Source organism: Balaenoptera borealis (assembly GCF_965194805.1).
Source record: "Balaenoptera borealis genome assembly, chromosome: 2".
Taxonomy (NCBI): Eukaryota; Metazoa; Chordata; class Mammalia; order Artiodactyla; family Balaenopteridae; genus Balaenoptera; species Balaenoptera borealis.
The window spans coordinates 108,181,392-108,198,777 of NC_138867.1; the positions used below are offsets into that span (position 1 = coordinate 108,181,392).

Here is a 17,386-nt window from a genome sequence, read left to right on the forward strand (position 1 = left end):
AAGTGGATAAACACACTAAGATAAAGCCACATAATGGAATATTATATCCTATTCTAAAGATTGAACTAGAACAACATGCAACTATATAGATGAACCATTTCATTATAATAATAGCTCCACACATCAAAATTTTTTTGTAAAATTTTAAAAACTGAAATAATAATTAACAATAATAAGTGAAATATCTATAGGTGTAATACAACCATCTTAAAAAAGCCAGAAAAGTGTAGAATCCGGATACAAAGTGTGGTTGAGGGAGCACCATGATCGATACGGGTTATTATCCTGGCCCTGGCTTTTATTTTTGGTAGTTTCACGGGTGCTTATTACATTATTTAAAGCAACTAAAAAAAGCAGGCTATGACACCCAAACATTGAGAGGACCCTTGGACACAGGGTCTGAAATGACACTGACACCTGGAGGTGGCATCATGGTCCCACATTAGTATGAGGATACAGAAGAGCCAGGCAATGAATGAAGCTCTGGACCAGGTTCAGGTCACAGTGGGTCCACTAGGTGCACGGACCCAGCCAGTATTCCCTTCCCAAGACCTCAAATGTCTATTAGTCGGAACACACCTATTAGTTGGCACAGCTGGCACAGAGAGCGCTTGGCCTGTAGGGCAAGAGCTATTATAGTGAGGAAGGCCAAGTGGAAGCCTCTGAAATTGCTCCACACTTTAAGATAGGGAATCAAAGAAAAAAAGAAAGCAGGGTTTGGGTGGAATAATAATGAGATTATGCCATGAAACAAATACTGTGATGAATAAAATTCTGTGCAGCTGAGAGAGAGAGGGAGCATAGATATGTAGGTAGATGTGTGTGTATGTGTGTGTAGAGAGAGAAGAAATCCTGAAATAGACAAATGCAATCACCATAAAGTAGAGCTAGATTGACCTGTTTCCTACTTTAAAAGTCCTAACCTACCTATTTGCAAAGGAGCAGCCTGTGTTTTGACTCCTGCATCAGCTGTGATTTCACTGGGCCATGAAGCTCATTTGCAGTTGATGACCAGGATTTTTGCAGCGTTTTGTTTAAAGATGATTTAAGAACATCTTTCTTCACAATACAACTACCATATACACCCTTTAAAATAATACTTATATTTTTGCCAAAAGCAAATTATAATCAGCTTCATTGTAATTAACACCCTGACCTCTTCCTCTTTTACAATTAATTTCTCGCCTCTGGTATTGACTCCCTTCTGTGAATAAAGACAGAATTAGTTCGGTTCCACATTTCCCTACTGTTGTTCTCCTTCCCCTGCAATTTTTTTTTTTTAAAAGGAATTCCTTTATTTTTTATTTATTTATTTATTTTTGACTGTGCCGGGTCCTCTCTTCTGCGCAAGGGCTTTCCCTAGTTGCGGCAAGCGGGGGCCACTCCTCATCGTGGTGCGTGGGCCTCTCATTATTGCGGCCTCTCTTGTTGCGGAGCACAAGCTCTAGACGCGCAGGCTCAGTAGTTATGGCTCACGGGCCCAGTTGCGCCGCGGCATGTGGGATCTTCCCAGACCAGGGCTCGAACCCGTGTCCCCTGCATTGGCAGGCAGATTCTCAACCACTGCGCCACCAGGGAAGCCCCCCACTGCAATTTCAATTCTAAAGTCATAAAGAATGGATTATTTTAGCACAGTGGTACATAATAAACTTTCATTTTAATAAATAGAAAATATAGCAAAATCTCCACAGCCAGTACCAGGATCACCGAAATGGGTCTAACTCTGGCCTTGCTGGATTTCAGGGCATGACCACAGAATGCAATGAGCAAACAGGTACCCCTTTTGCTGCTGCTGTCTCCATGAGTTTCCCCCTGTAAATACAGTCCATGGGTTGGAGTGTGTGCTGCCCGGTCACCCACCTTTGCTTGCTCAACAGAGCTTGCTGAGAGTGAAAGCTCTGGAATGAATCTAGCAGGTTGGAACCCTGGCTCCATGGTTTCCTAGCCATTAAACCTTGCAAAAGTCACTCAGACTCTCTGTGCCTCAGTCTCTTCTTCTGTAAAGTGGGTTAATAACAGTAACCAACCTCACAGCACTGTATTATGATTTAATAAGAAAACCCATGTAAAGTGGTTTAAGTATAGTCGAGAATAAATTAAGTGCTCCATAAATATTGGCTTTTATTAATATGTTATTTTGGTGCAAATTACCTGCAGGCAGACTCAGACAAAAAAATTACTAATAATGCACAATAAAAAGTGTTGTGATAGAGGAATACCTTATTTGTTATGAGAGCAGAAAGTAGATTTGAGTTTAGCAGCGTGGGCTTTCTTATTTAAGGGAGAGGAGATTTATGTTTTAACTACAGTGTTGCAAATTTCTTTAGAAGATTTAAAAGATAGTTCTGTGTTTTTTAAATTAATGACCTAAAACGTTTTCCAATGTTTACAGTCCCCTTACTTGAATCTCAATTTTTAATATGTAGTTTTCTTTGGGGGAAATAGTCAATGAATTTACTTATTATTTATTTTAAAGTTAATACACTTTTGGTAATATGAGTAAAAGTAAGTACCTTTCAGTTTAGCACAGACGTTTATTTTCCACGGTTTATCAGAGTTGGAACAGCAGCTAACGATACTGTGCCAACAACTTTCATGAGTTTCATGAGCATAAATAAATACATTTGTTGTCACAAATCCCAAACAACTAAATACTGTGGTAATGGAGCAAAGCTGAAGACTCTTCAGAATAAATTGCAAACAACTATTTGACATGTAAAGGGCCACTGAAGGGAAACTTTCCAATACAATGATGCTATTTTCCTGCCTTCCATTTAAGCCAGGAAAGAATAACTAGCTCAAGGAATGTCAGAGAAGGTAGTCTGGAAGGAGGGATCATGCAAGGACATCTGGTACCTACTTGTGCTTTATCCAAGTGGACTGAAATTCAAAATTACATATTTTATTTTAAAAAAGAAAAATGTGGACAGTCTTCTGATACACCATTTCATATTATATTGATATGTTCTGCTTTTCTTCTTCATTTAAATTAAACAGACATTTAGATGAATGAATCTTTGAAAAGAGTAAATAACTAAAACGACTTTCTTTCTGGATGTGAATAAATAGTTTATTCCACCAAAGAATAATTTTGCCCATTGTATGACAGAATTAGGAAAAGATTTTGTAGCCAATCTGGCCCAGGAAAAATAAGACATGACTTTAGTAGACATGAGAGGTTTTATTGAATCTGGGATACTAACTTAGTGATGGGGGAAAATAACTGATTCTTTTACAGACAAACAGAGAGAGAGAAACATATATTCCTTTCTGCTTTGGACTCAGATTAACTGCTCGGACAGTAGCCTATAACTGAACATGAGAAAAAAAAATAATCCCACAAGAGAATCCACCCGACTAATGATGTGAAACAAAACAGGCCTCAATGATAGATATAGAGTCACAGTTTTCAAACATTAAATTAAGAGATGAATCCTCCCTCACCATTTCGTTTTTCCAATTTAGTATAAACTATATATGTTCAAACTTCCAGTAGAACAAGCCTTTTAGGATAAGATTTTAGTTAAGAAGATATCCCAATGAACAAGCAGAAGACAGTTCTTTCTTTTAAATAGAGAGTGAAGGTCCCTGACCTCAAAAGCATTTCCTGCAGGTGACCAAAGAGGGACAATGACACAAAAATCTAAAAATGCTAAACTGCACTTAATGTTCATGCTCTTGGTCTTTGAATTGCAACCAAAGTAAAATAAGATTATTAAGAAAGTGAAAAAAAAAGTCAGATGAAGGAAAAATCCCCATCATGAAGATCACTGGCCTCTTTCCAAATACAATTTCAACTCTGGCCCCATATTTTCTTTTCTTTTGGACATTCAACCCAAGTAAAAGAACTTAACTTATTATCTAGCCTGTTCCCAATTAATCAATATAGCTTACGATGTATCAGGAACTGTTCCAGGCTCTTTGATATAGCATGAACCAAGATAGAGTTTTTGTCCTCAATGATCTTACTCAAGTGTTGAAGTGAGATGGTCAATAAACAAATACACATACAAAAAAATCAGTAACACAATTTTTCAAAGTTATTAAGCTGACTTTGCAGTTTCTTGTTAATGCTACCACCACTCCCCTAATGACATATTCAAAGCTCTGGAGTTACCTTTCTTATTTCTGAACAGATCTAGTAACTTACAGACTAAAAAAGATTTCTTTGGAGAATTTCATTGCCATATGAACAGAAATATAAAATGTGCTATAATAGAAATAGGGAGGGCATCATTTGAAACTAAATCTTTTAGTACTTCTATATTTTACATTCATTGTAATCCACATAAAAAATTAAAATCTTACCTTTGACAGTTGGTCAAAAGTAACTGCTATCATCATATTTTTATTTAGAACAAACAGTAACTTTAAACTTATGGCAACACTTTTGCATTGATACTACATAAACTATATGTAAACTGACTATAATTCAAAACCTGTAACTGAGTGTAGCAACAGTTTATAGCCTTTCCAGATATATTATGCCACCAATTACACTAAATAATTTTATGTAAGGAAATACCACTTGATCTTTTACATAAAGAAACACTATAACCCAAAGAAAATTGATAATACTCACTTTTAAGACCTATTCAAATAAACATGACTTAGACACAAAGTAAAGGCTTCATTAAACCTTTAGCTTTCAAATTCTAATCACCACTTCTTCCAATCCTACTATTCCCCACCAATCCCAAACATTAAATCAAATAATTTTTTCTGGGCTTTGGTTAAATGGATTTGGCTGCCTGGGCAGGAAATAAGGAAAGAGACGACTGGATTCAGGGCTCTGGGTGGTGCCTACATTACATCAATAGACCCCTTTCCTAAAGAACATAGACAAGTGCGAATAGAGTGGCACTGACTTTCGCCAAACTGTGTCTTGATTCTATATGTTGTTTTGATGAAACGTGCTGTAGAAAAGGCTCATTCCATTTCAACTAAGAAGTAATACATTGTTGGATGATTAATGGAAACGTCACAACCACTCTCATCAATCGGTGGCTGTGCCTTCTCACCTATAATCAAACACTCTCTTCGTTCCTAGGAACTAGTCTGTACCCAATTTTAATGTTTGATATAATTTCATAAGTGAAATAGAAAACTATTTCATTAAGGGAAAAATATAAATGGCTGGATTACTCCCATTCTCACTACAACATAGAAACTGAGATAACAAATGTAAAATGATCATTGGCTCTTTTTCCAAATCAACCCCATTAATTACACAAACTAATACAGAACTACTCTAAGGTTATTCCTTCACTTTCATATTAAAATAAATAATTACAATTGTGATTAAATCCTCCAAAACTCAAAATGAAGTCATGTTTTTCTTGGAATCAGAGTCAACAATTAGACATGTCCCTCAAAATAGAGACCCTTACCTTCACATTTCTGAGTAGTTTCACTCTGCTTGTGACCAGCAGGACATTTGCATTCAAAAGAGCCCACTGTATTGATGCAGTTTCCTCCCTGGCATATCCCAGGAATAGCCTGGCATTCATCAACATCTGTAAGAAGAAAGTATTTTCAATATAGATATCATTGATTTTCAGAATATCTATGTCTATTTGTACATACATATTTCTTCAATGCACAGAAGATATTCGCTTGTTCTCAAGAGAATGAGGTGTGAGAAGTCAGGATCCCTTTGTATGTATGCATTTTAACTTATGTAAATGGTATATGTTAAAGATCTCATTTTGTTTCTTGCTTTTTTCTTTCAGAATTTTGTTTCTACAATCCATCCATATTGTTATGTGGGCAACCAATCCCTTGCTTTGATTTGCTGCAGAACACTTAGTGTGTTTACTCTCCCGGTGATGGGCACTCAGCATCCTCCAACTTCTCACCACCTCAGGTGAACAAACAGATAATATGACTAGACCTACATCTATTAAAGTAATTTAATTCATAGTTTAAAATCTTTGCCCAAAGACAACTTCAGGTCTAGGTGGCTTTGCTGTTAAATTCTTTCAAACATTTAAGAAAGAAACAATACCAGTTGTACACAAATTCATACAGAAAAGAGAAGACACTGCCCAACCCATTTTATTGAGTTGGCATCACCCTGAAACCAAAGCCAGACAAAGACATCATAAGAAGGAAAACAAGAGAAGAATATCTTTTTGGAATAGGCACACAAAAATTATTAGCAAGTCAACTTTAGCAATATATAAAAAAGTTAATACATCATGACTAAGTGGAGTTTATCCCAGGAACTAGGTTGTATCAACATTCAAGCATAAATCAATTCATCATATTAACAGATTAAGGAAAAGAAAACATATGAGTATATCATAGATGTGAAAAAAGCAATGACAAAGTTCAACACTCATTCATTGTTTTAAAAATCTTGGTAAACCAAAAATACAAGGGAATGTCCTCAACCTGATAAAGGGCCTGTACAAAAAAACTAGAGCCAATATACTATAGGAGATTGGGAAAAATTCTTTTATTTAGAGTTTCTTAATCTTTCATTTTATATCTATGTAAATTTGCCTTAATTTCTCTTTGTGTAAAAGGTAATTCAGTATATTGTTATGATGAACACTGTATATAAAAGGAAATATAATATATAAGCTTATGCAAATTTACATTATGTAGTCAAATTGACAGGCCAACATAACAGATTTATTAATATTATATCTTTAATTACATAATAACATATACTAATTGTAATAAATATTAAAGATGCAGAAAAATAGAAAATTAAAGAGATAGCCATCGATATGTTAGTAGTCTGTTCTTTTAGACTTATTCATACACACATTCAGAGTGGTGGTCCATTTACTTCACAAGAATAAGATCACACTGTATGTGTTGTTCTGCATCTTGTTTTTTTTCCATTAAAATATTTTGTGGATATATTTCTATGTCAGTATATACTTATCCTATTATTTTTTTGGTAAGCCCACAAGTTTGGTGTATCTTAGTGTATAAATTAGGGAATTTAAGTCTACAAAAGAGCTTAGCATCCTTATTATTTCTTCCTCACTTTAACTATCCGTCTATAAAACTAATTACAATAGTCCAAAGTATTTTTATCCTGAAATTAAAGTAGATATCATTGTCTTATTAAAGGATAGCTGATCCAAACAAAAAGCAACTAGAATGAAATATATGACAGGAGGTTTATATCCTGAACAGTTTAATTTACATTTCAAACTGTATTATTTCAAACTGTATTATTTTAAAAATGTACTACATTTCCACCCTCATTACAGTGTGGTATAAAACATCCCTAGAAACCTCTTTTCCTGGCAGATAAATCAGAGAAAGAATATCTCGGTAAAAGCGTAAAAATAAGGCCAAACCTATAAATCCCTTAATACTATTCATAAAAGCTTTGACTACATATTTAGTAGATTCAGTAATTTTTTCAAAGGAAAAAGCAATCTAACTTTACAGGGTTTATTTTGTAATTGCCTAAAAAGTACTTTCCTAGAAAAAAATAAATAAAACTTTTATTTTTGAAATATCCCAGAGTGAGCAGCTATACAGAATTAATTTCTTTTGGGTAGATCAAGTTAATCACTAAAATAAAAAAGAAAATTTTAAAGAAATCTTATAGAAGTAATCAACATGAACCTAGAAAGAAGCACACAAGTGCTCCCTATAAAAACAAAAGAAGCAAGCCTCAGACCTCCAAATTATGCAAGAGTTTCTGCATCTTCCAAGTGCTAGCATAAGGAACTACTAACGTCTGATTAGTTTTTCCACTGTCCAAGTTATACAGATGGGTTTCTGTTCCTCCCTTCAATTCAGGCACAAACTTACTATTTCTTTAAATGCTGGATAACTTCAAATCACATGTAAGGATTTTACAGAATAAAATTGAATCTTTTGAAACTTAAACCTTACATAATCCCTCCAGTCTATGTCTACTAAGGTTATAAATAATGTAACAAAGCAATAGTAATTCTAGTTTATGAACTCATTTATTCTCCAACTTCTTCAAATAAACTTGCCCTAAGAGATTAAACTGATTTTATTATATAAATTAGTATTAGATGGTATATTATTTTTAGTTGACATTAAAATGTGAAAAAATATGTGCCAGTGCTACAGGCATATAAAAATGGTTCATTTAATTTATATCTGTGGGAACTAAGGACCGATTCCTATTACTGTGTTAATAGTGCATGATTTTTTAACTTGGCCTGTCCCCAAATTAGATCCATTTTTAAAATGTAAGTTCTTATTCTACACTCCACAGATATTCATACATAGTACTTCTACTTCTACAAAAACAAATGCCAATCTTTAAATACAACAATTGAAGAATAGGTCTGTCTCTGACTGGAGCCTAAGACATACAGGGTGTCTTGGCAACCATTCAACGTGGTTTGATTCGGCCAGAATACCTATTCATGTATTCACAAAACTCCAATGTTGAATAAATGATCATCCCAACAAGCAAATATTGGTAACTTACTACCTGTAGGACTCCGAACTAAAAAAAAACAGAGCATGGTTCTGTCTCAATCTTCCTTATCTCAACAAATGTCATCATTGTTTACCCGATGTCAAAGTCAGAAACCTAAGAGATAACTCGGCATCCTCTCACTTGTCTCACTTCATTCCATCAGTAACAAGTGCTTACTTCCCAGATATATCTCAAATCTTGGCCCTCTGCCTCTATTCTGGTCTCAACCTCCATGATATATCACCTGTACTGCTGTAGGAAACTTCTAACTGGTTTTTTTTGCTTCCAGTCTGGCTCCCCTAGAGTTGATTCTTTACAGAGCAACTGAAGTACTTTTATTTACATATGTGTAAATCAAAGACAGAAGTCTGTAGACACTGCCACACTGTTTTCTGGTCTATGAGTTGCTCTACAGAAGTTTGAGACCAGTTAGGATATTCCCTTTAACAAAGATATTTGCTTATTCTGTCTTATTATGCCCACAAAATTTTCCTTATCTTCTCTTTCTTATTGAACTTTTGTGCCTTCCAATCTGCAAATTGAAGGTTTTATCTCTTTTAGAAAATTTTTCTATATTATCTTTATGCTTTTTTTCAGTTCCTTTCTTCAGCTTTCTTTACAACCTTTCTGCTGACTTCACTACCTTTCTGCTTCTTTACAATCATTATTTATTGTCCTCAGGCATTTTGATTTGTGATTTCCTCAAGGTTAACCTTTGTCATTGAATTTTTTCAGTTTTATGTGTGTTTGTATGTATATGTGTAACATTTGCCTTTCATTAGGTAAAGTTTCAAATCCTTCTTCAGTTTCTTGAGTGCTACCAATGCACTATCTCTGATTGTCTTTTCTGAACTCTTACAATGCTTCTTTGAGCACCTGTTAAGAGAAGAACCATATTATTTTTCACTTCCTTGAGATAAAAGAGTATATGAACTTTGTGTTTATTTAGGTAATTCTTCCATGAAGCATGTTCCTCTGCCTTTTCCTTATGTTACTTCTCTCTTTTTTTCAGCTTTTATATGTAAGCCTTTTCTCTTTAGTACTCATCTTTAAATGGGGCATTTCCTGCTGAAGCAAAAGTGGAGAAAGCCAAGAAGAGACAGGTTGATTTGAGAACTTCTATAGGGACTCCTGCGGCTTCTTACCAAGCTCTCTCCACTTTCTTTTCCTCCTGGGTATTAATTTTAAACTTTCAGGTAGTGGTGTAGCTTCCACCTTCTGCCCTTTCGGATACAGACTCTGCAAGCTGCTCACTAGTGGCTCCCACATCCTCTTTTCCTTTCCCCTCCTTTACCTAAAGGAGCGTCTCTGGGTTGGAAGGCTGGCTAGAGGATATTAGAAATGGCTTGCCACCAAAGACTCTCTTTCCATATCCCTTCAGTTCCTCCGAGGGCCTGCTGTAGAATCCCTCTCTTATGGGGATATACTCCTCCTCTCCAAGAGACCGTCCACAACCACTCAACAGCCTTTCAGGATGTTAATGCTCATAGCAAACGCATAGAAGGTTCTCCCTGTCCCCGTGACTTCCCAACAACTGCCATGTGTCCATCACTGCTCTGAACTGGGGGTTGCAGAGTTTTATTTTAGAAGGGCTTGTTCTCTGTTATTCCTTTTCTTGTTAGTTTTTGTTGAGTTAGAAGAAGGGCAATAGCCTGCTATTTTCAATACGAGTTTCTATAATCGACAATGTTTTAGGTAAATTTTTTGGATTGTTTAGGAACGGCTTGTGTTCACATAGTGTGAACTACAGTTAAACTTTGCAACGATCTGGTTAACTTGGTCAATGCAGACAGCCAAGATAAATTTGTGTTTAATAATTTATACTGATCAGATGAACCAAATCTCCTTTTCATTTTGTGCTATACAGAAGTCCTGGAAATAACATTCTACTGAGAGCATCTTCCTCTCAGGATACACCTGAGGAACTAGCCATGCCTGCCTGGTTTCAGATAGGATTCAACTTCTCTACATGATTCATGTGCAGTCTGAGTGAAGGATTAAATATTTCTGAATACTAATCCCATTTGAAAAGAACAGGCACGAATACCTGTTTTGCAGGGACTGACTCAGGGTCTATACTGCTCTTTCTTTATTTAAGTCCCTGTCTTGTGTCCTAGCTAGGTCCTGACTCTGTCACGTATGTCAGAATTTCCATGCCTCTCACACTGCTTGGAATAGAGCAGAGGCCCAGCATCAGTCTATTACTATTGTCTATAATAAAGCAAAAGATGGATTTAAATAAGCAAATTTCTTCTGCCGTACTTCCAGTTTTGAAATGTCTGGAGTAGTTTAAAAGCCTAATTTCTAAAAATCAAGCAACATAAATTAATAATTATACAAATTTTAATATATTTTAAAAAATTTTAAATTTGAAAATCTAAAAGATCCAAAGTCAAGTACTATTCTTAAATAAAATACCCTTCTAATTAGAGTGAATTTGTAAGATAGTAAAGATTTAAGAAGAAGAACCTATTTGTAAAAAAAAATACAACATATGCACGTGACATTTTATGACATATTTATTTAAAGTTTGTAGATATTCTTGGAAAAGAGCTTAATGCCACTTTTATTACCTTTAATTCACTCATTTTTATGCTAGCTTAAATTTTAAGGCTTATGTGAGCCAACTTTGGTCCTTCAATGTTTAATAAAATGAAGAATGTACAAGACTAAATGTAGATTAGTCTTAGGCATAAAGCCTAGAACTGAAATGCTCTATATATGAAAGAAGTCAAGAATCATTATGATTGACCTCATAGCACCGTAGAAAGGTATACTCTTCTGACACTGCTTATTTGAGTCCAGCAAGTCATGACAGCAACAGTGAAAAGTTAAAAATTTTACTAGTTTCCTCACAGCTTAGTTTTTTTAAAGTATCATCTTAATTTTCTCTTGGCCCTCATTTTTCACATTTATTTGGTTTATTACAAGATCTTATTTCATCCCCTCCTAAGCCATAGATAAAGTAATTCACTAATTGCATCAGCTACAGGATAATTTCATGTTTAGAACTTCAGAAATGTCCTCCCTTGGCTAATATAAACCATGTTTTAAAACCAATATTAAACTGGTTATCATCTACACAGCTGAAATTTATTTTTAACTCCACAAAAATTTTCAGTTACCCTATAAAAAAGATCACTGTTATAAAAAAGAGTATGACATGTGTGTATCATGTTTTATTATCTTATTTTTTTACGTCCTATTATCTTTCAAATTAATTTGGCAGAGTATTTGGGAAACAGTCTAGGAATTTAAAGGAAAAAATGAAATCACAGTAAGATGGAGCCTTAAAATAGCCTGAACTGAGGATTAGTGTTTAATTGAGAACTTTCTGACGATGCCATGATTTTGAAATAAAGCAGAACTTTCTCAACTTTTCCAGACCTTTTAACAATGTGGCAAATTTCATTTTGCTCCTGTAGCTGTATTAATCCATTATACTCTTGGGCAAATGGAGCCCAAAACGTATCTCTACTACATAAACAAATTCAAACAAATAAGCCTTCAGACATTACTCAATCCTGAAGGACACTCAGGAAGTTTGAGATCAGATCACACACTTTTTGTAATTGTGTTCAGAAAAACTAGGCCCTTCTGACAAAATATCAAGGTAAAGAAGCCTAAGTACAAATATAGAAGATGAGGAGAGTCAATAATGTGCGATGTTTTGGTTGAAGTTAAGGGCTTTTCTCAACCTGGACTACTTCTACGAAACAGTGGTTTTTGGAAGTATTTTAATATCAGTTCCATTTATTATTTCAAAAGATATTTACTGAGTATCTACTGCATGTTAGAATGCCTCAGAGACATTAATGAATAAAACAGATTTCTGCCCAAATGGAGCTTACATTCTATCTGGGGGAGAGTAAAAGCAATAAAGACCATAAGCAAGTGAGTTAGAAGGTGATAAGTGCTAGAGAATAAACAAAAATTATTACTCTGGTAAATCTAGTCAGTATTAATCTAGTAGATCTATACAGCATTTTATCTTTAATAGTAATCCATTAAATTACATAAATTATACAGTAATCTATATCTAATCTAGGAATTCTATGTAGTATGGTAAATACTATATATTATATAGTATAGTGTATCTTTTATAGAAAAAACTGTTGCTTTATCAGGAACTCTATAGAATCATACCGATAGTCATATCATCGATTTAGAATGTTATTATCCATAGTAAACAACAGATTAAAAATGACATTTAAACCAAACTTCATATTTGTTGTGGTTGGTATTAATCCAAGAGACAAAATACTCACAAAACCATTCTAAGTCCACAGCTGACAAAGCTTTTACATGCAAGTAAACATAAAGTTGTGAATCTGTTGGGTTATATGGTCATCTCTTGGGTATCCCTGTAGTTTTGATTTGAAAAGAGTTTAGATACAGATCATTTTTTAAACTACCTTTTATAAAACTACAAAACTAACACAAATCTTTGGAGGCCACTATCAGAGATACACTTACCAAATTACACAGAGCACTCAGATTTTATTATTCAATGGATTGAGGTTATGTACAGGCTCCCCACACTACAATTCTCATTTGGGTTTTAGGGCACTGGCCTGGCTTTCTGCAATATACCATTTACATGGGCTGGATAGGTAACCTCTCTACCTCTGACACTGGTTACCAACATCAATTTGAAAGATTTCACATCTAACCTTGTACACGATTTAATTAGAACAAATAAACGTAACTCTCATGTCTTAAGTATGAGTAACATCATTTCTGTGAATAATACAAAAGTACTTTCCAGTTTCCTGTGATCCTACTACCATTTGAGAGCTCATTACGGCACTCTGTTCCAAGCTCTAAAAACGTGTTTAATCCATATGATATCAGAGAAGTTGCCAAAAAAGGCTAAGAATCATGGTGGCTGAAAAGTAATTATCCAATAAGTATTTAACAATTTCCGGCTATTTGGGTTAAAGTTGATGGTTGTAGCATCCTCAGGGCCCCAATCTAGCCCTGATATGTGGTTAGGAAGATTGCCTGGAGACAAGGTTGTAACCAACTGGTTATAAGCTCAGAAATAACTACAGTCATGGATGGAGTTAACACTTTGTCTCTGAAGACACTGTTAATAACAATACCGGACGGCTCACTTCTCCCTGTCACCTGGGTTCAGGTTCTCATATTCTGAATGACATTGGAAAGACAGAAAAAATGTGTCACCTGGGTATTTACATATGCATAGTTTAAGGGGCTGTAGCAGGGAGTGTGTAGTACCATCTGGATGGAGACATGGAATGGCTTATCCTCTGACTGTACTGAATATTTTTAAAATTTTCCCCAGTTTTTCATACTTTTCATATAACTCTTCTCCTTTTTTGTCAATTGAAAAGTAATTATTTATTAGGTGGCTAGAAGGTAAGCCATCTCTAGTCAGGCTTGCTGATGAGGCTCCTCTTGGAAACAGTATTGGGTTAAAGGTTCCCATCCACAGTGCCAGATTCTCCCAGCGCACTGAAAGGAGCCCAGACACATGGGTGACTCTGTGCACACAGGCTGAAGGCTAACTCACCTTGGCAAGCTCCAGTGCGGATGTTGGGGATGAAGCCCCGCCGGCAGGGCTGAGGCTGGGCAGGACACATCTCACAGGGGTGGCCCCAGGCCCGTCCAATGGTGGCACAGCACAGAGTCTTTGTGCAGACAATGCCTGTCAGCTGCCCTTGGCACATCTGGTTGTTGACCTGAGTGAAACATGGGCCTGTCCTGTAATCTGGAATGTGAAAGAAGACAGAAAGACAGGTTTTATGATCACACACCAATCTTACACCGGGACCTCCAAATACATAAAACAGAGACTCTTCTGATCAAAACATCGAGCGACAAAAGGCCAATGTGTTTGATTTTGAAAATTCATAATTTTTCAATACTGAGAAGTGCATTACAAGAATTCAATGTATTCTACCCTAGACATTGTAAATAGATGGCTCAAGGGCTGTGTCTGGGACACAGATGTGTTTTCTTGGCCGCCGAATGTTTTAAAAGAATTTAAATGAGTAGCCAACATTTTTAAACGGGGAAATTTCACATGAAATTTATATTTCTGGCTTTTCTTAAAAAGTTGGAGGTTCTGGCCGTGCTAGGCCTGACATGTTGTATGGCAGTGGTGGAGGGAAGTGTGTCCCCTCTACGACACGACCGCCTCAGCCACCCAGCCCTCTCCACTCACTGCTGTGCGCCACCTGGGCCCTGATGGCACCTGCTTTAATGACTCCTCTTTACCTAGCAAAATTTCTTCTTTGACTAGGTGGTCAAGAGTTCAGAAGATCAGAACAGAACCAATGAAGATATACCCTTCCATATCACATATATATTTGGGCAGTCCAGACTGTCTATAATCATTTAGTTCTAACAACTGATTTCTGTTTCCTTGTCAGTCTGTTTAGTTCTATGTGTAGCTCAGCTTGGAAGACAGTACTAATAAGGCCCATGGTCATGGATTCTTTCCAAGTTAATATTATATGATCTCTATTCTCTAGAAGATGATTGTACAATTGTCCAGCTCGGTTATGATGATGATAAAAACGTTAGCAAATGTGTGTCACTTATGATCTACAGGCAGACTCTTCTATGAACATTAAGGACAGCTATTATGACCCTTGGGTCACAAAGTGGTTCATGGACCAGCACCATATGCATCACTCGGGAGCTGGTTAGAAATGCAGACTCAGGCCTCATACCAGACACATTGACTTAGAATACGCATTTAACAAGGTATTTAGGAGATCCATACACACCTTAAAGTTTAAGAAGGACTGATCCAGACTACAGGCAACTTAAAAGCTGGGCATTTCTATTATATCTCTCTTCCTGCTATAATTTACTTAAATGACTCTTTAAGATGATCAGTATATGTATATTATTTTAAGCAGGACTGAATTATTAATGGCTTTTTAATTTGTTGCTTGTGTTTTGAAAGACACAGAAAACCAGAGAAAGGTCAGTTTCCTGAAGACTGACCAATTAAATGATTAACATGGGTTATAAAATTACAACAGAAATATGTGAAAAACTTTTCCTCCCGTTTACAGAGATTTGTACACATACAGTTTATTAACTCTTGGGAATGTAAGAAGATAGCCAGGATTTCCTGATAAGCCTTCATGCGAATGACATAATTCCATTTGAAGGAGAAAGCCAGAACAAGTTTATTTCAGATTTTTGTAAGAACAAAACAATGTTACAGTCAATGGAAGAACAGTCAAAAATGTTGGTAAGATTTTTATGAAAAACTGTTACTGGGAAATATCAAACTTAGATATAATTTAACATTCAAAATGCTAAGCAAGAACAACTTAGATATCATCTCAATACTACTGTATGACAAAAATACACCTTAGAGCCACATAAAATTTCTGTACTTTAATGAAGAATGAAGCTTTGCCAGATAGAAGAATGTTTTAAAAGTTCAATATAAAGGGAAAAAATCTAAAATAGGTAACTTTTTTAGCAAGCTGGTTTAACATTGTTACTCTGCAGCTGAACTTCAACAAAAATAGCTCATTTTAACCCATTACACAAGAACAACAGATGTGCTGGCTGCAAATCACATTTTTGAAGAAGACAATCTTTGTATTATACATGTAGATATGTCAACCTTATAAAGAAGCATGCTTCCCATACCACAAATTGCCAGGTCATACATTTTTTAGACCTACTCTATTGTCCTTCAGGCAACATGTTATTTTGCCATTTTAAATAAATATTAGACTTACGGTAAATTGTATCACGTTCTGAACAAGTAGGGAAAAGCCTACTTTTCACCAAGTCTCTTTTTCTGTTTTTTTTTTGATAGATTCATGCATATATACCTATGTTCACATTCTGTACCTTTTTAGGATTCCCAGAGAGAAGCCTGCATAGCCTCTCTCATAATCTCATTCTTAAGTAAACCAGTTTGTCAGGAAATGCCTTCCTTCTAACTACAGCACCTTCTTAAAATTATGTCCTCTTAGTCTGATCTTCTTGGAGAAGAGGACTATCTGGACAAGGATAGCTGTTTGTCCCTGCAAACGACCTTTCATGCTAAAGGCCCTAATTAAGCCAACCCCAGACTCCCCTTCCCAGGAACAGAGTTTACCATTCCTTACTTCTTCTACCTATATTTCCCTTTGTTAGGACCGTGCTTCTGTTTTTTGTTTGTTTGTTTGTTTTTTCCTTAGATTCCATATATATGTGTTAACATACTGTGTTTTTCTCTTTCTGACTTACTTCACTCTGTATGACAGACTCTAACTCCATCCACCTCACTACAAATAACTCAATTTCGTTTCTTTTTATGGCTGAGTAATATTCCATTGTATATATGTGCCACATCTTCTTTATCCATTCATCCGATGATGAACCTAGTGGTAAGATGGGAATAAAGACAGACCTACTAGAGAATGGACTTGAGGATATGGGGAGGGGGAAGGGTAAGCTGTGACAAAGTGAGAGAGTGGCATGGTCATATATACACTACCAAACGTAAAATAGCTAGCTAGTGGGAAGCAACCACATAGCACAGGGAGATCAGCTCGGTGCTTTGTGACCACCTAGAGGGGTGGGATAGGGAGGGTGGGAGGGAGGGAGATGCAAGAGGGAAGAGATATGAGAACATATGTATATGTATAACTGATTCACTTTGTTATAAATCAGAAACTAACACACCATTGTAAAGCAATTATACTCCAATAAAGATGTTAAAAAAAAAAAAAAGACTATGCTTCTGAATCTATTTTCTTACATGGTTACACTTTGCTTTCTGGTTGGCAAGTGATTACCTTAAAATTTAAACTTACAATGTAACCTATTTATTCCAGAATTACTCACATGTAAAATGTGAACAAATATTAGATACTGAAAAGAGATTTAAACTTCCTGATCAGATTAAAAAACATTCTGTCCCAGATATTACTAGCATTTTAATTATGGTCAAAGAGTACTAAGAGA

General features: G+C 35.6%; 1 protein-coding gene across 1 annotated transcript in view; it reads right to left on the reverse strand.

Moving 5' to 3' along the window:
- The window catches only part of FBN2 (fibrillin 2), a 224,140-nt gene that overhangs the window by 145,534 nt on the left and 61,220 nt on the right, over positions 1 to 17,386 (reverse strand). The window contains exons 6-7 of the mRNA XM_082380764.1: positions 13,971 to 14,168; positions 5,391 to 5,516 (exon numbers count right to left, since the gene is read on the reverse strand). Of these exons, the coding sequence (XP_082236890.1) occupies positions 5,391 to 5,516; positions 13,971 to 14,168 (324 nt within the window). The remainder of the gene's footprint in view (positions 1 to 5,390; positions 5,517 to 13,970; positions 14,169 to 17,386) is intronic.